The sequence below is a fragment of the Sorex araneus genome, chromosome 3 (genome assembly GCF_027595985.1).
Source record: "Sorex araneus isolate mSorAra2 chromosome 3, mSorAra2.pri, whole genome shotgun sequence".
Taxonomy (NCBI): domain Eukaryota; kingdom Metazoa; phylum Chordata; class Mammalia; order Eulipotyphla; family Soricidae; genus Sorex; species Sorex araneus.
In genome coordinates, this window is record NC_073304.1 from 134,703,773 (window position 1) to 134,727,032 (window position 23,260).

Sequence of the window (23,260 nt, forward strand, 5' to 3'; positions counted from 1 at the left end):
TTAACTATCTGTACTGGAAATTTGTTGTTTTCATATTTTTTCTATATTATAAACAGTGATGAAATAAATATACCTATGTCTTACAAGCAGATTTTGGATTATACCTGTTAACATTCCATAGGACAAAGCAAATCTCATGAATAATAATCATAGTTGATGTATACTCTACATGGGTTTAGTACAGGAGAGTGATATTTTTGTCTTTTTTTTACCAGTTAACTAAATATTTACTAAATATTTTAATTACAGCTTCAATTCCAACATGAACTTTAATTGCAGTTTTGTTATTTTGCATGCAGACATTTATTTTGAATGGAATCTTGCTCTACTTTTTTTCCCATGCGACTTTAGTAACTATTTTCCATTTCCTGTGTATTTCTAATAGATACTCTGGATTTATAGTAATTAATATTTTGACAATCTACTGCAGACATTGTCATTCTATTATAGAATCTTTGGCATTCTTCTGTAGAAATCTAACACCCAGATGCATGCCAGTGGGATCCAGGAAAAATAACATAACTGTTGGGGTCTCAGAAGCCAGCCTGATATCCTGGCCAAATCCCCTGTCCCTAGAATCAGGAGCAGGACTGCTATCTAGAAATTAAACAGAAGGGATATCCTCCTCAAGGGCATCATCACACTCCTGGGTATTGTCAGGATCTTCTATTGGGGCATTGAACATGCCTGTGGAAGTGCCCCTTTTCCCCACAGGTATAACACTCTCCATTGCCCCGTGGTTGGAAAGATTTCTGTCACAAAGTGACACAAAGGCTTGGGAAAGTGCCTGTGTCATAGACTCCATTTGAGCTTGCAGTGCACCTGCCAGAGTTTCTGCAAGGCCCTCATTCTGATTCTGTAAGGCTGCGGCTAGCACCTGGGTCTGCTGCATAGGGGACTCTAAATCTTGGGTAGCACATATCCAATTTTCTATGGAGCCAGTTTTCATGCCTGCACAAGTGGTCCTATGCTCCATAGTCATGCTGTCCCATACTAACAGTTTGATAAACTGATTTCTCAGCTGCCCCGGGGGAAACTTGTACTTGATGCTCTTTTGGACCCTGTCAAAGGTTGGGAGGTATTCCCCTATTTTTGACACAGTCCACCTGGGGACGGGGCTCAGTGGAACCCTCCTCAAGCTACCACCAGGCTGATAACACTAGGACACGAACCTGGTCTCCATAAAGGTCCGGGATGGTAGCCTGCTGGAGGCAGGTATGTTATGGGGATGGGGGGTTGGGATGCAGCGTTATGGTCCACCTGTGTGTGGCATTCTTCCTTACAGAAAGTGCCCCATTTTATAAGCTGGGTGCTGGGGAGCACTGCTGGACAAAGGGCTCTCCAGTCTGCAGTGGTGCAGGGCTGATGGGCTAGCCCCTGGAGGATGGTATCAGCTCACAGGGAGTTGGGCCCATCCTTAGCCACTGCCTTTTAACTCTTTCAAGTCCCTGGATTCCCAAGGATACCAAACTGAAGGTCGAGCCTCCCCCCTGGATTGAGATTGACCGGAATGCCCAAAGGGCCTCCGGTAATCCTTCTCCAGTCTCGGGTCATAAAAGGGAGCAGAAGCTTCTTCTGGAGAGGCAGTGGGGTGAGAGGATTCAGGTCTGTCTTCCCCCCAAATCTCAGCTATTCCATCCTCTATTTCCCGATTGATAAAGGGCGACCGTGAAATGGCTGCCTGCCTAGTATCAGGAGAGACACTCTCTTCCCGGAAGAATGCCTTTAAGGCTGCCACTGCTGCATACAAACCTGGCGGGGGGCCCCTTGCCTATCTTTTTGGCTTGTTCTACAACAAGCTTTTCTACCTGATCCCAGGTATCCCATGAAAAGAGGTCCTCAGTAGTAACCCAAGCGCTCCAAATCTTAAATGCCCTATCCTCAAAATTATAACCCTTGGCTTTTTAGCAGATAACATAAGGCCTTCACACCTAGGTTAGGCACCTTCTGAATGGAGTTGCCCATGATATTTAGTGGGGTTGAGAAGGTCAGGATAGATGACGGTTCCGCTAAAAGACCACCAAGGCAGAGGAAAGAACACAGAGGTCGAAAAAACACACAGCAAGAATGAGGCAAGATGCCAAAAAAAAAAGGATAGATGCTAGGCACCCCAGAGGTTGGGGGAGAAGTAAAAACAAAAGTAGGAACGGACCGAAACAGTCCTGTCTCAAGGAGGACTCTTCTGATCGTCTACCTTACTATCAGGGGGCAGAGCTTGAGCGCTCGTTCATTCCCCTACCTGAATTACCAGCCGGGTATCTCCGATGCAGTCGCCTATTTTACTGCATGGATTCGGGGCGATCAGGGGGTCATACCTTGCTCCAGCAATGTCCGCGCTGTCCACGTCCACACTGTCCCTGTTCAGGTGCCAGATGTCGGGGTCCTGGCCAGTTGACCCGGCACACTGGAGTACCATCCCCCTGGTCGCCGGACTTATTTTCTATAAGAGAGGGAGTGGGAAGGGGAGAAGCCTCTGCCCTGACCCTCCATGCACCCGCGGACTCCCACCGCCACCGAGAAAGAACCATGCGGAGGGGAGAAAGCTGGTGGTCAATCAGCAATCCGTTTTATTAACTCTCACACAGGATTTTTTTTTTTTCTTTTTGGGTCACACCTGGCGATGCACAGGGGTTACTCCTGGCTCTGCACTCAGGAATTACCCCTGGCGGTGCTCAGGGGACCATATGGGATGCTGGGATTCGAACCCGGGTTGGCCGCGTGCAAGGCAAACGCCCTACCCGCTGTGCTATCACTCCAGCCCCATCACACAGGGGTTTTTATACATACATTTCAGGGGCAATCCACATGTATCACTTTTACCGTGTTAGGCTCAATCCAGATGTTAATGATTTACATTTCCCGCTCTCAGGGCCAGGTGTATTAGCTTAGGCAGATGGTAACTATTACATTCCTCACCTTCAACCAGAGTGCCTACATGTGTGGAATGCTGAAGCAAGTCCCTGGGCCCTGTAAACAGGGCTGGCTCTTTCTTTCAGGGGCAGGGGATCTGGCCAAAGTCTCAGGCTGGCTACTGAGACCCCAACAGTTTTGTAAAAAGAATCAATATATTTATTTCTTCTCTCTACTGGATTTCTCCAGAAGTCAAAAACTATTGAATATTCTTGTTCATTGCAATCATATCATTTGTATAAATTTAGTCAGGGTTTATCTTCTTTGTAATAGAACATTATTGGGAAAAGTTCTATTTTAGACCTTGACTGGAATATAATATTTGAAAAGGTTATAGTGAAATCAGATATTAAACAGGTTTTAAAAACTATGGTGACTTTTTAGAGCCAATGCTTATAAAGTCCTGTTGTAAAAAATGGTCTGCTACCAGGTTTATATGCTTCTGAACCTTACAGATGCTTAAGAAAAATTACTGGCAAGTTTGAGAACTTTAATATGGTTTGGCAACTTTTTAAAGAGTGGAATTCACCCAAATCTATAGTTATTACAAGTAAATCTGGTAGTAAGTTCTTGGCATGGCTTCTTAGACTCAAGAGGTTTTTAGACATTTAATCTCAGATTCTTTGTGAAAAATTCCAGCAAATCAACTTCAAAAGACTTAAATGATTAAATGCTATCCTTGCTGTCCTTATGTAAATAGACCAAGTCTAATGAGACCAGACTATTTTGTAAACAAGAATATAAAAGGCTGGATGACTGTAAAGACAAATTTTATGTTTCGGTGGAATGCAGTAGTAGTACAGACTTGTGGGTTATTAACTTGTAGTCCTGTTCATTGTTTTGAACTCTTTCTTAGTTCTTTGCAGTTTTCTCCAACACCTGACTTCATAAGTCTTCAAAATAATGTTTCCCACTTTCTTTACTCTTATCTTGATTTAATATCATGGAGAATTAAAACTGTTCTTTTCCTGATGCGTTTTGAGCTGGAGTTGAATGACCTGATGCAGACTTCAAAGAAACCACTGCAAGATTATGTACAGGTGACATTTGTGCTTGATGTTTTGTGGATCATTCAGAAAGTTCAGTGGAACACATTATATCATCACAAGGCCTTCCAAGCTGCAAAGGATACTTAAGCCCAACCTCTAGAAAGCTTCTCAGTTGTCTGTCTTTTGGACCAACAATGTATTGTCTGCTTCAATCATTAATATTTGTTTTTCTTTTCCTTTTCATAGACATTTCTATTACATGCTTGGTAGCTTATGCCAGACATTTTCTACTACCAGGTTTCAAATGATGATTCATCTAATTATTCCTTAATGAGTAAAAGACAACATAATAAGAAGTGAAACCAATATTATTCCAAGGAAAGAACAATGCATACTATTTTTGGAGAAAGAAGAAAACTTCTTTCCTTGAGTTAAAGGAAGAACTCACAAACTTTTGCCAGGCCCTTGTTAAATCTTGTTTGACTAGTTCCAGATCTTGATAGACCTGCATAGGCCCATTGTAACTAGAATCCTGCTTAGTCACTTCGAATTCTATACCCTTGATTTCATTTTCAATATCTGGTCAGAGTTTGCATCTCGTCCATACCTCAGATGAGAACTTCATTTCCTTGTCCTGTCATTTTTAGCAAGAAATCCAAGTCTCTTAGCCAGTCTCTTTTTGGCTTCCCCATTGATTTGGTAACTTTTTTTTTTTTTTTTTTTTATCCATTGACCCTCTTTCTGTTGCCTGGCTAAAATCCCTGCTCTCTATGCTTATTGAATATTGTGTCCAGGTCTACACTTAGATTTCTTTCTCTCTGCTTTATTGTTCATGAATAAAGGCTTCTTTATTACTTTATTGTCTAGTTCTGATTATTTTCCTCCTGACAATAGTATAAGAATAATTACTATCACATGTCTATATTGAGAAGTATTTCAATTTACAATTGGTTAAAGATAGTTATGTATAAGTATGAATAACTGGTTTGTGTACATAAATTGCTCATGTGGGAGCAGTGACAAGTTTCTGTTCTATTTATAAAAGCAAAAGGATATTGGAAAGGATATCGGAAAACATATATTGTAATCAGTACTAATTGTGTTAAATAAAAGTCAGTGATTTGCTATTCAAATGAAGTGACCCCTGGTTGTAGTATTCATTGTTGTATTTAAAGAGAATAATTGATCAGAAACATGCCATTTGTTTTTTGTTTATTGTTGAAGGAAATAGTGATATTTACTAGTACTGTCAATAATAGCACTTGAGTGCATTTATGATCTTTTGGTATGTGGGTCATTGGGCAGCAAGCCTATAGCAGTTTGGCTATTTAGGAAAAAATATATTCTCATGTGCATTTTTAAAATGAGGGAGAAAACATTTCCATGTGATTCTGATAATTCTGACTGTTTTGAGTAAACTAAGTGAATTATGTTACAGTAACATATTTGTTCTATATATGGAGTTATTTAGAACTTTAAAAATATATTCTAGTTTAAAAATCCATATTTGATTTGAATATCTTTCAAGGAAACCAAATGGTGGCATTTTTAAAAAGTATTGAATCACCGCGAGATACAGTTACAAAGCTTTCATGTTTGAGCTTCAGTCATACAGTGATCGAACACCCTCCCTCCACCAGTGCACATTTCCCACCACCAATGTCCTCAGTATCTTCCTCCCTATCCCAATCCTCCCCTTGCCTCTATGACAATTTCCCCCATACTCTCTCTCTCTACTTTTGGGCATTATGATTTGCAATACAGGTACTGAGAGGCTATCACGTTTGGTCCTTTATCTACTTTCAGCACACATCTTCCATTCCGAATGATGCCTCTAACCATCATTGACTTAGTGATCCCTTCTCTATTCCAGCTGCCTTCTCTCCAGGCTCATGAGGCAAGCTTCCAATGTGGCTTCTGGCCTTGTTGTCTACTGTCCTTGGATGTCAGTCTCATGTTGTTATTTTATATATCACAAATGAGTGCACTCATTCTATGTCTGTCCCTCTCTTTCTGACTCATTTCACTGAACATGATACTCTCTATGACCATCCACTTATAAGCAAATTTCATAACCTCAATAGCTGCATAGTATTCCATTGTGTAGATGTACCAAAGTTTCTTTAACCAGTCGTCTGTTCTTGGGAACTCAGGTTGTTTCTAGATTCTGGGTATTGTGAATAGTGCTGCGATGAACATGTAGGTGCAAATGTCATTTCTGCTGTGCTATTTTGCACCCTCAAGGTATATTCCCAATAGTGGTATTGCAGCATCATTTGGAAGCTCAATTTCTAGTTTTTTTGAGAAATGTCCATATCATTTTCCAAAAATTCTGGAGCAGTTGGCATTCCCACCAACAATGAAAGAGAGTGCCTTTCTCCCCACATCCGAACCAGCACTGTTTGTTCTTGTTCTTGTTCTTTGTGCCAGTCTCTGTGGTATGAGATGATATCTCATTTTTGTTTCGATTTGCACCTCAAAAGAAACAGTGACCAAAATACAAAGACAGCCTACAGAATAGGAAATATATCAATATGCATCTGACAAGGGGTTAATATCAAGGATATACAAGGCACTGGTTGAACTCTACAAGAAGAAAACATCCAACCCCATCAGAAAATGAGGGATGGAAATGAATAGAAATTTTCTCAAAGAAGAAATCAGAATGGCTAAAAGACACATAAGAAAATGCTTTACATCACTAATCATCAGGGAGATGTAGATTAAAGCAACAATGAGATATCATTTCACATCACAGAGACTGGCCCACATTCAAAAGAACAAAAGCAACTGGTGTTGGCATGGATGTGGGGAGAAAGGGACTCTCCTTCACTGCTGGTGGGAATGCTGACTGGTTCAGCCCTTTTGGAAAACAATATGGACGATTCTCAAAAAATTAGAAATTGAGCTCCCAGTTGACCCAGCAATACCACTCCTGGGAATATATGCCGGAGAGGTAAAAAGGTATAGTAGAAATGCTTCCACTTTCTTGGTCAGTGGTGATTCACCTTTGAAGATACCTTTAGCTTCAATGTCATGGAGGATTCTGCCTATTTTCCTCCATATACCTTATGAATTGACAAAGTATCATACTGAAATTTTTAATCAGTTTTGTTCTTACTTTTTTGTCTGGCATTAGAAAGAGGTCTGGTTTCATTTATTTGCATGTAGCTGACCAGTTTTCCCAGCACCACTTGTTGAAGAGGCTTTCCTTGGTCCACTTCATATTTCTCACTTCTTTATCATAGAATAGGTGATCATATATTTGAGTGTTGGGGTTAGGATATTCAACTCCATTCCACTTGTCTGTGGATCTGTCTTTATTCCAATACCAGGCTGTTGTGATTTCTACAACTTTCTAGTGCTGTTCGAAGTTGGGGAAGGTGATAATCTTCCATCTTCTTTCTCCCAAAGATTGCTTTACCTACTCATGGGTTTTTTTGTTCCATATGAATGTCAGGAGTATTTGATCTATATCTTTGAAAAATGTCATGGGTATCCCTGTAGGGACTGCAAATCTGTGTAATGCTTTGGAGAGTATTGACACTTTGACAATGTTAATTCTTCCAATCCAGGAGCAGGGGATGTGTCCTGTTTCCTGGTGATCTCTTCTGTTTCTTGAAGTAGTATTTTGTAGTTTTTTCTGCATAGATCCCTTTACTTCCCTAGTTGAGCACAATTGTGACAATTGTGAATGGAATATATTTTTTTAAATAACACTTTCTTACTTTTTATTATTTGCATATAGAAAAGTCATAGTCTTTTGGGTATTCATTTTATTTTTATTTTAAATTTTATTTTATATTTATAAAGTTGTACACATTTTATTACATTCAATATTCCAGCACCAATCCCACCACCATTACACCTTCCCAGCATCATTATTTCACCACTACCCAAGCCTATCCCAGTAGCAGACCCTAAATAATTTATTGTGTATTGCTTGTTATGAATAATTTGCTAAAAATGATCAAAAAAGATTTCCTTAGAAGAAAGTATGTGGCAATTGTTTTATCTCACTCTGGACCATTAAACCCTTGTATAAGAAATTACTAACATGCTATTATAGGTTGAACCTTTGTCTGCTAATGGTTTTTTTATCGAGATTGATTACCTTCTACTTTACATCCCATCCAATGTGGTGTGCTACTCCTGGTACACCAATGGTACTGAGTATGAGATGTCATGCTCCAAGAATTCTAAAATTTTTAATACGGTGATACAGCTGCATTTAAACTTTTAACTGGATAGTGCCTTTGGGATCTAGAGGCATCCTGGCAGCTTGTTGATCTCTTTAGAGATTTCTTTGTGAGGTTCTGGATCATTGCCAGTTAATGAGCTTATATGGTGCCAGAGGTAGTTCATGAGCATGGCTGCCAGGGTCCTGTAAGAACAGGGGGATGAGAGGAGGTCACCGATATCTCCCATATCGGTGAGAGGTCACCCATCAGAGCCTGGAGATTTGGTCACAAAATCTACATACCTGAGTTTTTTAGCTGGTTTATTCATGGATGAGGCTCAGCAGAGCCTGTGGAGTTCCGCCATGAGCATGGCAGTGATTGAGTTCTGGAGGTTTTGGGCTGCCAAGGGTTCTGTTTGGGTGTGTGTGTGTGGGGGGGACTTTCTTCTTTTTCATTATCTGCATATAGAAAAACCATAGTATTTTGTGTATTGATTTTATAATTTGCCAAATTATAAATGTCACCAAATATTTATCATCAAATGATTTTCACTTGGGATATCAGGCGTTTGTAATCTTGTAAAAGTTGTGATAATCGAAATAGAATTAGGTTTTTCTGCAACAAAGTTTTTATCATTGGGTCAAACATTGGCAAAGCACAAACAAAACCTGATGTTTTTCATGGAATAAAAATAGGGGCTTGAGAGATAGTACAGTGGATGAGAAGCTTGCCTTGTATACACTTGACCCACGTTCAATCCCTGACACCGCATATGGCCCTCAGAGCATCAGAAGAAGTAATCCCTGAGTATAGCTGGGTGTTGTCCCTAAAACAAAATATAATAAATATATTGATTCTTTATTAAAAATAATATGTTAGAAAACATTACTTAACACTGTGGTTCATGAGTTTAGAATATGCATGCTGAAATAATGTTTTTTACCTTTGTAAAAAGAAGATATTATTTAGTGGTAGTTTATTATAGGGCAAATATTAATGTAAAAGTGAGGCAGTCAGATTAAGTGTCATGTCACAGAGCCAGTCATCTACACATGGAGGCATGGCTAGAATAACTTATTTATGATCTTATAGTTACTAATTGGGAGAAGTAGGAGTTAAACAAAATTAGTCTATTGGTACTCATTCTTAGCTATTAACTCACAGAGAAAGTACTACTCTGAGGTATTCAACTTAATTTTCTATTTTTAATGTTGATGGTATCTAAAATTTTATCTTTTTATTTGCAAGGTAGTGGATATGGGCCTAAAGTGGTGCTCTGAGGGCCTGGGGACCACTTCTGGTTATCACTGTTTCACTATATCACTGTTATCCCGTTGTTCATCGATTTGCTCGAGCGGGTGCCAGTAACGTCTCCATTTGTCCTAGCCTTGAAATTTTATTTATTTATTTAGTTTGTCATGGTGGGAACAGTTACAGGGCTTTTAGGATTGAGTCTCAGTCATACTATACTCAAACACCCACCCCTTCACCAGTGCACATGTTCCACCACCTAAACCCCCCACAAACCCCCCTTCCACTCCCCCTCTGCCTATGTGGCAGATAATTTTCACTTTACTCTTTCCTTACTTTGATTACATTCGATTTTCAACAGAAATCTCACTATAATTATTTGGAGGTTTTCCTCCAACAGTCAGATATGTTGGATGGCATCATTAGAGTGTATGTTTTCATTTTTCAGGAAAGGTTGCGTGGCCGCGTTTGGAGATGTACCAGTCCTGCATCCCGGAGCCGTGTTAGTAGAAGCTCAGTGTCACTGGGGCTCCATCTGGAGAAGGCGTGCTGGCTGTACCTTCTCCGTCTGGCTCCCTGGTGTTGTTGGCCCAGTCTGGGGTCCAGAGCAGTCTCCGGCTTGCGGTGCTTAGTGGAACGCCCGGATTCTTCACTGTTGATTGTTGCAAGATCTATTTATTTATTTTTTAATTGAATCACCATGTGGAAAATAACAATGCTTTCAGGCTTAAGTCTCAGTTATACAATGCTGAAACAAGCATCCCTTCACCAGTGCACATAATCCACCACCAAAAAACCCCCAGTATACCTCCCATTCCCCCACCCCACCCCCACCCCTGCCTATGTAACTGATAAATTTCTCTTTGCTTTCTCTTTACTTTGGTTATATTCAATATTTCAACAAAAAACTCACTATTATTGTTAGGAGTTCCCCACTAGAGTCAGACCTGCTGTGAAGAGAAATGAGGTTGCGTGGCCGTATTTTAGCAACTAAGACCAGGGAAATTTCTTCCAGAAATTGGATCATTGCAAGTTTGTAACTGTCATCTGTGGTCCTCATAATATGGCGGTCGCCACGCCCTTCCCCCCTGGCAAGGAAAAGGCGAGAGAGAAAAATCTTTCCCCTCCTGGATAGTCATGGGGCAGCCATAGCCTTGAGATTTTAGCAGCCTCTCTACTCATCTGACTCCTGGTTATACTCTGCCAAAAGGACTGACAGTTCAATGCTGGACCTGAAGCCATTCAGTGTTGAGAATCGAACCTGGTTTAGGTGCATGCTAGGCATGGGCTCTCACCACCGTACTACCTCTTTATCCCTCTCTACATTTTTTTTTAGTGTAATGCTTCTTTGCTCTTTTTTTTCTTTTGCTTTTTGGGTCACACCGGGCAATGCTCAGGGGTTACTCCTGGATCTGCACTCAGGAATCATTCATGGCAATGCTCAGGGGACCTTATGGGATGCTGGGGATGGAACCCTGGTCGATTGCCTGCAAGGCAAACGCCCTACCTGCTGTGCTATTGCTCTGGCCCTGTAATGTTTTTTTCTACATTGTATTCCTCATTGCTACTTTGTTATGTTTTACTGCTGCTACACCATTACAATCATCACCAATAAGTATTTTTTTAAAAAAATTAAAATATAAAAAGAGAAGTGGTTGCCAAGAAAGGGATGTTTCAGAGGGTGACAGAAGAATGATCATATTCATGGTCCTTAGGACTAGTTTTCTTTGAGCTATGGCTTCCAAAGACAATTTTAGTGACTTATAATCTTACAGTTGCTAATCTCCCTAATATCTCAAAAGTGGAGGCTTGTCTGAAAGTATCTCAGTGGTAAATAATATATTTCTTGAATGATTTGCACAAACTCTAAATGCTAAGAAAAACCCAAATAAACAGAGTTTATAAGTTGACTTCTCTTGAAGTGTAGTAAAAACTTATACATTGCAAGTCAATATATTTCACAACATTAATTTTTATAAAGCTTTGTTTAGTGTTTCTATTTTTTTCAGTTTTGTCCATATTTTTACTAATTTATTCTTATACTTTAAACTGGGATTTTCTGGACAAGAATTGAGTGCTGAAAGTAGGTAAAGGGATATACACAATGACCTTTCAGTATTTATATTGCAAAGCTTAATGAGCAGTAAAGGCAGACTGGGGGTGGGGGCATGCAAGAGTTCCTGCCATAGAGGCAGATGGGTGGGAAGCTGAAGGAGCAAACTGGGGGCATTGGTGGTGGGAAATGTACCCTGGTGAAGGGTTGGGTGCTGGAAAACTGTATTGAGGATTATAATATACCAACCGTAGTCCACACCAGTGTAAGCTTCCCCCCACTGGTGTTCCCATATTCCCTGCCCACCCTCAGCCCCTACCTCATCCTCCACCTGTAAACTTGTTAGTGTTTCTGCTTGTTAAAATAAAAGAAAAATTAAATTTACAAAATCTTTCTAAAGTTACAAATCAGGTTAAAAATATTTTTTAAAAGACATTAGGTTTTAGGACCTGTTACTTGCTTTTTAGACTTGTGCTAGTTGCTGGCTGTTAAGTTCAAAATAGAGGTGATTCTCTTTTAAGTCTAATATGTCCTCTAGTTACTGGTCAATACAGTTCTACAAGAAAGGAACATTTTCACACCTTCAGTTATTCTTTTTTTTTTGGCTTTTTGGGTCACACCTGGTGATGCACAGGGGTTACTCCTGGCTTTGCACTCAGGAATTACTCCTGGCGGTGCTCAGGAGACCATATGGGATGCTGGGAATAGAACCTGGGTTGGCTGAGTGCAAGGCAAACTCCCTATCTGCTGTACTATCGCTCCAACCCCACTTCAGTTATTCTTAATCCATACCATTTTTGAGGTAGTTTGTTAGAATTAGGAGCTGAGGTTTTTGTGTTTGAATAAATACTATTTTCACGGACAATGTTTAGGCAACCTGAGCATAGTAGAAATGAGCACCTTTACTGTGAACATTTATTTATTTATGTATTTATTTATTTTGCTTTTTTTGGGTCACACCCAGCAATGCTCAGGGGTTACTCCTGGCTCATGTACTCAGGAATTACTCCTTGTGGTGCTCGGGGGACCATATGGGATGCTGGGAATTGAACCTGTGTCGTCTGTGTTCAAGGAAAACGCCCTAACCACTGTGCCATCACTCCAGCCCCGTGAACATTTATTTTTCCTTGGTAATTACACATGTTTTTCTTAACTCCTTGTTAAATTGATAGCAGTGTAGCACTGTCGTCCAGTTGTTCATTGATTTGCTCAAGCGGGCACCAGTAACGTCTTCATTGTGAGACTTATTGTTACTGTTCTTGGCATATAGAATACGCCATGGGTAGCTTGCCAGGCTCTGCTGTGTGGGCAGGATACTCTCAGTAGCTTGCCGGACTCTCTGAGAGGGACAGAGGAATCGAACCTGGGTCGACTGCGTGCAAGGCAAACACCCTACCTGCTGTGTTATCGCTCCAGCCCCCCAATAATTTTATTTTTAAAGCATAAGATAAGAGCATTTTCCATTTCAATGAAGACATTAAGTTTGGTTCTTTTTGTTTTTCTGTATTGGGGCCAGACTCAATAGTCCTTAGGAATTATACCCACTTAGTACTTGGGAGTCTGGGCGTGGGGGCAATGTAGTGCTGAGCTGGAGCTGAAACTATGCTTTCTGTAGGCAAAGAATGTTCTCAGTCTGTTGAGCTATTTCTCCAAACAACTGCTTTTTTTATTTCGGGTTTGGGGATCATAGCCTGTGGTACTCAGGGGCTATTCCTGGCTTTGTGCTTCCTGGTGGTGCTAGAGGGGACCATATGTCAGGGATATGCAAGGCAGGTGCCTTGGCTTCAGTACCATCATGTATATAATATATACAATATAATATATAATGCATATACAATGTATAATAAATAGCATGTTATATATTATATATTACATACCATTTATGTATATGAAATTGATATACATAATTTTATTTTGTAATTTAATTAATTTATGTTTTTATAATAAAAATGTTGATTTTTAAAAAATTGTTGACCAGTATGTATCATCAAATTTTATCATATGCCATAATATATGTGATATTTTGTTTATATTCAGCAGAAGTACTTCCCATTTATCAAGAAAACAAGTAAACAATAAAACAGTCATCAATCCCTTTGTAAATCTTCCTTCTTTAAGTGCATTAAACAGAATGTACTTCTTAGTTGTACCCAGTCCTACTACTCTCAGGCCCTCCATGGATTGTTACCTACGTTGGGAAACACTTTTATAATAGAAGTTAAGCCACACCCCTTGTACTTACACTTTTATTTCTTGTTGCCTAATGTATCAGAGTGTAACCCATCTGACTTTTGTATCAAAATTGTATTTATCAAATTCAGAATATTGATATTAATGTTATATCTTCTTTATTGCAGAAGAAAATTCTCCAGAAACATCCCAGGTGAAAAAAAGTTTGAGTGATAAAGTTTCTCTCTATCGAGGTGACATCACATTGCTAGAAGTAGATGCTATAGTCAATGCGGGTAAGTAGATGATTTGTTTTTCTTTCGGTGATGTATTTGCTGTATGAGTTCTTAGATTTTTGGGGATTTTTGTGATGTATTTGTTCTACGAGTACTTTATAATAGCAATGTAAATATTTTAGAGAAAGATACCCTTTCTGGTACAGGAATGTCACATGTTTTCCATCTTGATTAAAAACGTTGAGGATTTATTTTTCGTATGTGCTGTAATTAATGTGCTAATTCCTCAGTGTGTCCCTGCCAAAATGAGAATAGGATCCTGGACTGCTGAAGAACTGAAATGTTGTTGCAGGAAGTTCTATTTGAAGTACTCTAGCCAGATAATGATTGTTGGTTTTATACTTGAGCTAATAATTGGAAAACGTTAAAACATGTTCTCCAAGCTATTTAAATCTATTGATCAAGCTATTGACCAAGTTATAAAGAGATAATTGAGCTATCCTGCAGAAAAATAAAATATGATAAAATAAAATATAAATAAATTACTTGTTATTTAAAATTCTTAGATTTTTGGTTTTGACTTGTTATGCTATGAAATGCTTTATTTTAGTTATTTAAAAATACAAACATCAGGCAAGAGAGGACAGTTTCTATTATGCTTTATTATGTGGCTATGTATATAGGAGTTGTAATTATATAAAAATAAGTATCAATGGGGGTTACTCAGTATTTGATTTGTGTTATACAAAGAGGCTCTCTCCGCAGGTGTAAATAAAGTAAAAAAAAATGTGGTCTTAGATTAGGAAAGGATTTATTCAAAGCTTTATCATCATAAGGGAAGGAAAATATAATAATAAAGATATTAAGTGTGAAGAACCACTTTACTTATGAAATTTATAAGTGTTTCAAAGATCAAGAAGGGAAAGGCTTTTCTTTCATAAAGAGTAGTGGACAGGCTAGAAAGAAATAACTTTGGAAGGAACAGCATGAGTGGGTCATTGATTGTGACTTTGGAGGGAGAGGGATGATTGGGCAGTTACTGTGGAGTGTTTTTCTCTGATGTCAAGTGATTCTAGGTAAGGGTTATTAAGGAAGGGGAGCTTTTTAATTGTAATTCCTTTAAAGTGAGCCAAAGTTACTGAATTAGAGCAAAGAGAAGCATGACTGAAGTTTGGGCAAGTTCACTAAATAAGTACTGAGCAAACAATATTGATTGGAACAAACAGTTAAACTGTTTACCCACAAGCAAGAGGAATTTGGAAGTTCTATGTCTTGGCATTGTCATATATCATTTATACATTTTATCTAAGTCAAGTGGAGAAGAGAATGTTCTTCACAGAAACCAAAAGGACACAAAGGGTGGAAGGTAATTTCTTCTTCTCAAGAGGATCTGATTCATGTTAAATTTCACAGTATTTCAAGGTATTTCTTTTTGATGAGGAGGAATTTCCCATGGATAGTGGGAACATGCCTTGGTAGGTGAACATAAGGGTCTCATGGAGGGCTGAAACATAGTTTAGGATGTACCATAGTTTTGTCAACTTAGCAGTAAGTGTAGAACCCTGGTCTTCTCTCAGAACTAACTGCCAGTTACTTTGTTATGCTATTCGAGTTTGAGTTTACAATATAAGGGATCAATATATATATTTTTCTCCTTTTCTGATGTCTCTCTACTTAAAATTTCAGCCAATTCTGCTGAATCTTTAAAATCAAAAACCTCAATTTGGGCTACATAATTTTCCACCTAATATGGATCATTCCTTTAGGAGAGATAATTAGATCTCTTCATAGGCCACAAGTCTTCTTTATATTGAGTCTTTGTACTATTCATTTTGATCTCGGACCTTCAGATGCTTCTTTCTGACTTTTGTGCTCTCTGAAAACACAGGCCTCTGGAAAGGATCTTATTAGTTTCTCTTTAATACTGTTTTAATATCACTGTAATTAATAAGTTCTCAGTGGTTCATTATGCCTAGGCATGCGACTTTAAAAAAATCAAGTTCATGGTTACATCCAGGTTACATAGGTTACATCCTACCTATATATTCTTGTAAGTTTTAGCCATTTATCCTACATCTGTTCTGTGTAATAAAGTTGCTAACATGCATAACATGCAGTTTCTTCCTAAATCAATACCATTCTCATGAGTTTTTGTTCTTGTTATTTTTTTTCTTTTTTGGGTCACACTGAGCAATGCACAGGGGTTACTTGTGGCTATGCACTGAGGAATTATTCCTGGCAGTGCTCGGGGGTCCATGTGGGATGCTGGGAATCAAACCTGGGTCAGCCGCATGCAAGGCAAACACCCTACCCGCAGTACTATCGCTCCAACCCTTTCGTCCTGTTTTTAACTTGCCTTTGAGTTTGGTAAGTTAGCACACTTAATAGAAGCTATGCCCTTTCTTTTTTTTCTTTTATTCAGAACATTTTTTTTAAATTAAATCACCATGAGATACAGTTACAAAGCTTTCATGTTTGAGTTTCAGTCTTACAATGATTGAACACCCATCCCTCCACCAGTGCACATTTTCCACCACCAATGTCCACAGTATCCCCCTCTCTACCACCCCTACCTCTACATCTTTGGCAGACAATTTTCCCCATATTCTCTCTACTTTTGGGCATTATGGTTTGCAATACAGATACTGAGAGGCTATCATGTTTGGTCCTTTATCTACTTTCAGCACACATTTCCCATCCTGAATGATTCCTTCAACCATCATTGACTTAATGATCCCTTCTCTATTCCAGCTACCTTCTCCCCCAGCTCATGAGACAGGCTTTCAACCCTGGAGCAATATTCCTGGACAATGGCTTTTCTTAATGCTAGGTTTTGTTAATTATATTTCTCTTAATTCCTTGTCACTTTTTTTCACAGATGAATGAATTATGTGTAGTTGAATATGTAGGACCTTTAGGGATTTTATATAGTGAAGCAATCTACCTTTAAAAATTATTTTAGGGGCTGGAGCAATAGCACAGAGGGTAAGGCATTTGCCTTGCACGCGGCTGACCCGGGTTCGATTCCCAGCATTCCATATGGTCCCCCGAGCACCACCAGGAGTAATTCCTGAGTGCAGAGCCAGGAGTAACCCTTGTGTTACCACCAGGTGTGACCCAAAAAGCAAAAACTAAATAACTAAATAAATAAAATAAAAATTACTTAATCATTAAATGCAAGTAACTTTGGGATCAATAGTTGTTTTGAAATAAAGTCAAATCATGCTAAACAGGAAAACATTTTTAAAGTAAAACTACCTTCACGTGTTTAAAGTTTTTTCATATTTTATCCTGTTATTGCATATACTTACAGTTTTTTTCATACTGCTATATGATATACAAGGGCTTGATAAATTAATATGAAGGCAGGATGCAACTTTCACTCACTAATAAATTGCTTGGCACTCTATTAGTTCACTCCTTGGCTAAGATGATTATAATTTGCTTGAGTTCTGTATTCACAAGAACATCCTCCTCAGGAAGTTCCTAAGTAGATGAAAATAGATGCCAAATGTATAATGAGATGACTCCATTTACAGCTTTCTACTGTGCAATTTGTTTTCTTCATATGTAGGGAGAGGAGCAGATGTTAGCCTTTCAGTTGAACAAGGAAACATTGCAGGAAACTCCAAAGCTGCCTCTGTGAGAGGGGAATGAACATAGTCAATAAGTGAGCTTTCTATTGTAGCTCTCAAGTTTCCATGTTCATCTTAATACATTCGAAGACTTGTCTTAGTGGTTATGAATGGAATGGTTTGATATTTCACATTTATTTCAAATACAGCATTTTTACAATTTTCATTGAATTTCTTTAAATGCAGGATGTTCTTTGTATTATTTTTTTCTCTAGAAGTTTATGCTATTTCTTTTCTGTTTTTTTACTCTTTTTATTGAATCACTGTGAGATATACCCTTACAAAGCTGTTCATGATTATATTTATGTCATACAGTATTCCAACACCCATCCCTCCACCAGTGTCCACTTACCAGCGCCAGTGTCCCCAGGTTCCTTCCCATCAACCCACACTGTACACTTCCTGCCTACCTCTATGGTAGGCTCTCCTCCTCCTCCTCCTCCTCCTCTTCTTCCTCCTCCTCCTCCTCGTCCTCATCTTCTTCTTCCTCTTCCTTCTTCCTTCTTCTCCTTCTTCTCCTCTTTCCTCCTCTTTCTCCTCCTCCTTTTCCTTCTTTCCCCTCCTTCCTTTTCTTCTCCTCCTCCTCCTCCTTCCTCATCCTTCGCCTCCTTCTATTCCTTCCTCCTCCTCCATAGTCCTTCCTCCTTTCTTCTTTCATCTTCTATCTCTCTATTCATTTGGACATTGTGGTTTGCAATATTGATACTGAAAGGTTATCAAGAATATCTCTTTACCTATTTTTAACACTCAGATCTTGTCCAGTGTGATTGTACCTTGCTATTATTGTCATACTGATCTCTTTTCTATCTTACCTACCCTCAGCTGGGTTCATATGGATATAGCACATAATTGTGAATCAAGCCAACTCAGGTTCAGATTCAGGTTCTCAAGCCCACAATAAAAATTTTGTTTTAACTTTCTTTATTGTAATTATTACAGGAAACTGCAAAAGTAGTGAGGACTCTTGTGTTATATGTTTACCTTTATTTGTGCAATCCTCTTTCGTGGTTGACATTTACAGCTAAAGTACAGTACCCAAACTAGAAAATTAATGTTAAATTGCTACTAACTTATACTTTAGATCTTAGTTTTCACTGTTTAAAAAAAGTCTTCCATATGTGTGTGTAATTCTGTGTCATTTTTATAATCCCATATATAGATTCATATAACCACCTCTATGATCAAGATAAAGTTTTGTTCCGTTATTATAAAATAATTCCCTCATAGTTCTGCATTTTTTCTTACCATTTATTTGTCTATTGCCCTGTCTCTGTCTGCATTTTAATAGTTTTGTAATTTTAATAATGTTAAATTTATTGTATACTTATAACTCTAATCTTTTGAGAGGATTTTATTTTCTTGTTTGTTTGTGGTACCAGAGATGACTTAAGGTTCTCACAAATTCGAGGCAAGTATTATATTACTGCACTTAATCCTCACCTGAAATAAACAAAGCTGTTGAGGTAGGTGCATTCAAGTTACTTTATTCTTTTTTATTACTGAGTAGTAATTCAATGCATTTGTATCACTGTATCACTGTCATCCCATTATTTATCGATTTGCTTGAGTGGGTGCCAGTAACGCCTCCATTCATCCCTGTTGTGTGGTAGTATAGCCGGATGGTGTATTGGTGGAATTTTTCAGCATCAGGAGAATGAGGACTGTTGTTACTATTTTTGGCATATCAAGTATGCCACGGGTAGCTTGTCAAGCTCTGCCGTGCGGGCGGGATACTATTGGTAGCTTGCCGGGCTCTCTGAGAGGGATGGAGGCATTTGGGGCAGCCTCTAATCACCTTTACAGATGTCCCCAGTCTACTGAATGTAAACTTTTGGTCGACTGGCATGTTGAAACAATCTGCACACAAAAGCTCGTCTCTGGGCAGCAGCTGGGACATCTACGTCCTCAGGCTGATTTCCTTGAGGTTGATGGAGTGTGCCTGGAGGTTGTTGGGCTGCTGATACAGCAGGACCCTATTGTGGAGGGTCTGTGCCAGGTCGAACACCTGTGCCAAGTCTCAGGTCACCTGGTGGTTGGCTGACAGGACCCAACAGCGGATGAGCTATTGCATGCGCTACTGCCACGGCTCTATGTCTGACGGTGCTGCAACTTGGCCCGGCTGGGGCAGGTGGTGACGCTGTGGCTGTCACCGTAGTTTCTCCATGCCCCACCTATGCCATTCTATCCAAATCTTGCAAAACAGCTGGCAATGTCCATCTGGAATCATTCATAGAGTTCCAGCAGGGATCGCGCATAGAGTTCCATGCCTGGCTTGCTGAGCCGCATGTTGTCTAAGGCGAGATGGTGAGCTGAGTCCGGGAGAGCACAAAGGGTTTGGGCAGTATTGGTGCCATCTTGCCTCCAATCAAATATGATGTGGTAATTATGGAAAATGAGTAGGGAATATCTTACGATATTTCACAGCCACGCGGTTTAGGAATATGTTCACTCATACATGAAGCTCGACCCAAGCATGTGGAAAGCGGCCTGGAAGGTGGCAGTGGTTGGGTTGTGGAGGTCAGCGCTGGGGGTGGGTGCCTTGGGGTGGGGAGAGCTTTCACCCGCCCTCCTCTGGGGTGCCCCGAGTGAAAACAGTGAAAAATGTTTATTAAGCCTTTTCAAGGACATGTTTATTCACCTTTTCAAGGACATTTGGGTTTTCTTTGATACTTTGTTTTTAATAATAGAATTGCTGTTAATTCATGTTCAAGTTTTTATATGTATTAGCATATGTAGGATGATCTGTTTACAGTGATTTGGTCCTTATATAACTTTGTATTAAGTCTGCTAGTCAAAAAGGTTTTTGTCTTTGTTAGAATGTGGGGAAGAATATGTCTATATGATTAATGGTTCAGTATTTTTTCTTTAGAGACTACTTCCCAATACCACAATCATAGGAAAATATTTTGCAAGACGTGATAGTCATTTATTTGTAGATTATGGGCAGTATGACCCAAAAATGATTAACTCAAATTCTGATGGATTGCCTTTGACTAAAGATTGACTAAATTTGCCATAAAATTTTTTAAAAGTAGAAAGTTAGAATGGCTTATTTGTTATAGTTTCTCTTGACCTATGCCAAAATGCCAAAGAGAGGTATGTTACATTATGGTTAACTATAGAAGGCTTGGATTCAGATCAATCATGATTTAAAATATATTTATTAAATTTCCTAGCTAATGGATCTTGGTAAATTACGTAATCTTTTTTACCTTAGCCCAGTGGTAAAATGGAGATAATAAGGCTGCTTCACAAGACTGTTGTTAATATCAAATGAGATATACATAAAGTAACAGAATGGGAAACTAACACCCAAGGATAGTAGAGATAAGTACCAGGAGGATTGCTCCACGGCTTGGAAGCTGGCCTCACATTCTGGGGGAAATGGCAGCTCAGATAGAGAAAGGACCACCATGTAAAGGGTGCTTGGGGGCCTGTTTGGGATGGTAGATGCATGCTGGAAGTAGACTATAGAGACATTGAGAGACTAAACTTAACAAACATAATGGGGGAGAAAAGTGGTAGTAGCTGGTTGGACATTTGTCCCATGTTTTCTCTCTTTGAGGAATTTTCACTGTACTTAGAGAAATTTATATTTTCTTTGTCACATTTATTGCTCAACAGGATTTTAAAGTATCTATTTAAATATGATTTTGCTTGAATTCAAAAGAATTGCATTTTGTACTTAAAATAAGACATTTATTAAGTACAAAGAACAGGATCTTTCTGTAACGTTTCTAAACATAATATCACTGTTAAGGCTCAGTATTTATGCTTCAGATATTTTTACTCCATTGATTTTTTTATATTCTTCCAAAAGAATGTTTTTTAATATTATGATCACTTTTCTGCCATTTGGCCACACAATATCTTGTCATACATAAAAATGTTAATTTATTATTCCACCATGCTTAGTAATTCAGATTGTTTCATGTTTTCACTTATATAAAAAAGCTGAGGCAAGCAAGCAGACAAAATTTCTTTTAAAAAGTTGTTTATTCCCTTGTAATAAATCCCTTGAAGTGAAATAAATGCTCAGGAATATAAATGTTTTCAAAGTTTTGATGTTTGTGACCAATAACTGTATGAAAGAGTTAAATGAAATTTCTACCTCCCAAGTTATATTTTCACAAACTTCATCAGTGTTATTTGTGAATTAAACAGTCTTTACTCTTGAATTGTGTTATTGTTTTAATTTTAATTTAAGGACAGGGAACATAACATTTTGAAATAGAAAGCTCTATGCAATTTTATTGACACCAGTAGGTGCAGGTAACTTGGTGTGGTACACAGGAGGCAATGGGTGGAGTTTGGTTCATTGAAACCCTGAGTAGAACTGTTTCTGTTCCTTTCTTTCTTTTAAAAATTTATTATTATTATTATTATTATTATACTTACAAACTTCCTGATTATGTTTCAGTCATATAATGTTCAAGTACCCATCCCTCCACCAGTGCCCATTCTCCACAACCAATGTTCCCCGTATCCCTCCCACCACCACCACCCCTCTTTACTTTTGGGCATTATGGCTTGCAACACAGACACTGAATGGTCATCATGTTTGGTCCGTTATCTATTTTCGCCATGCATCTCCCATCCCAACTGGTTCCTCCAGCCATCATTTTCTTAATGATCCCTTCTCTATTCCATTTGCCTTCTCCCCTCCATTCATGAAGTAGGCTTATAGCTATGGGGCAATCCTCCTGGCCCTTGTATCTACTGTCCTTCGGTGTCAGCCTCATGTTATGTTGTTCTATACTCCACAATTGAGTGCAGTCCTTGCAAGCCATAATGTCCAAAAGTAGAGAGAGAGAGAGTATGGGGGATATTGTCTGCCATGGAGGCAGAAGGAGGGTGGGGAAGGGGGGGGTGTACCAGGAATATTGGTGTAGGGGAATGTGCACTGGTGGAGGGGTGGGTGTTTGATCATTGTGTGATTATAACCCAAACCTGAAAGCTTGTAGCTATCTCACAGTGATTCAATAAAATTGAAAAAAAAAAAAAAGAATGTGTCGACAGTCTCCACCCAAAGGGCAGGAGACAGCACCTTTTCTGGAAGTTGGATGCTCTGAGGCTGTGTTCTCACCAGATCCTTTAGCTTCAACATCACACTTTCTGTTGACTGGGAGAGGACCTGAGGCCCACCATACATGGAACAAAGGCTCCTAAGGTTAGGAGTCAGCGCCTTTCCCCAAAGTTGGTCCTGAAGCGGGTCTTGAAGCATGCATTGAGTCCTGCTCTCTCCACCCCACAACCCCTTACACACATACTGCCACCAGGATAGAACCTTAGATGTCTACCTTACACAGACTAGATGCATCCCGGAAACTGATTCAGCCCAAAGATAGAAGTCAGTGCCTTTTCCTAAAGCAGCAGCTGCTAATATTCACCCCTCAATAGAGCTTCCCCAAAGATCTTCCTTGCAGGGGAGGGGACACTGACCTGAAGTGGAAAACACATCCTCACAGATTGCAAAAGGAACCCTGGTGAACCATGGATAGTGGGCCAAGATCGAAATCCTAAGGACTCAATAGGTAATAGCTACCTATATAATCTCTCTTAAAAGGAATTCAGAGGGGATATGCTTAAGATATTTAATGTGTTCAAAGAAACAAAGGAACAGACAACCAATAAAACACAATAGGGCAGGAGAGCAGAAATGAGAAAACTATAAACAGAAATGACAGAACTTAAAAATCTGGCAGGCAAAATGAAAAACTCACTGGAAGGCCCCATGAGCAGAGTTATAGCTAATGAGGACGGACTCAGTGCGTCTACATGAGGTTCAGAAAACCTCCAGATAACAGCAGAGCAGAAAAAAACCTCAAAATAAACA

General features: G+C 39.2%; 1 protein-coding gene across 3 annotated transcripts in view; it reads left to right on the plus strand.

The window, feature by feature from the left end:
• The window catches only part of MACROD2 (mono-ADP ribosylhydrolase 2), a 2,262,400-nt gene that overhangs the window by 86,929 nt on the left and 2,152,211 nt on the right, over positions 1-23,260 (plus strand). For all 3 annotated transcript variants that reach the window (XM_055132027.1, XM_055132028.1, XM_055132029.1), the window contains exon 3: positions 13,742-13,849. In XM_055132027.1, coding sequence (XP_054988002.1) covers positions 13,742-13,849 — 108 coding nt within the window. The remainder of the gene's footprint in view (positions 1-13,741; positions 13,850-23,260) is intronic.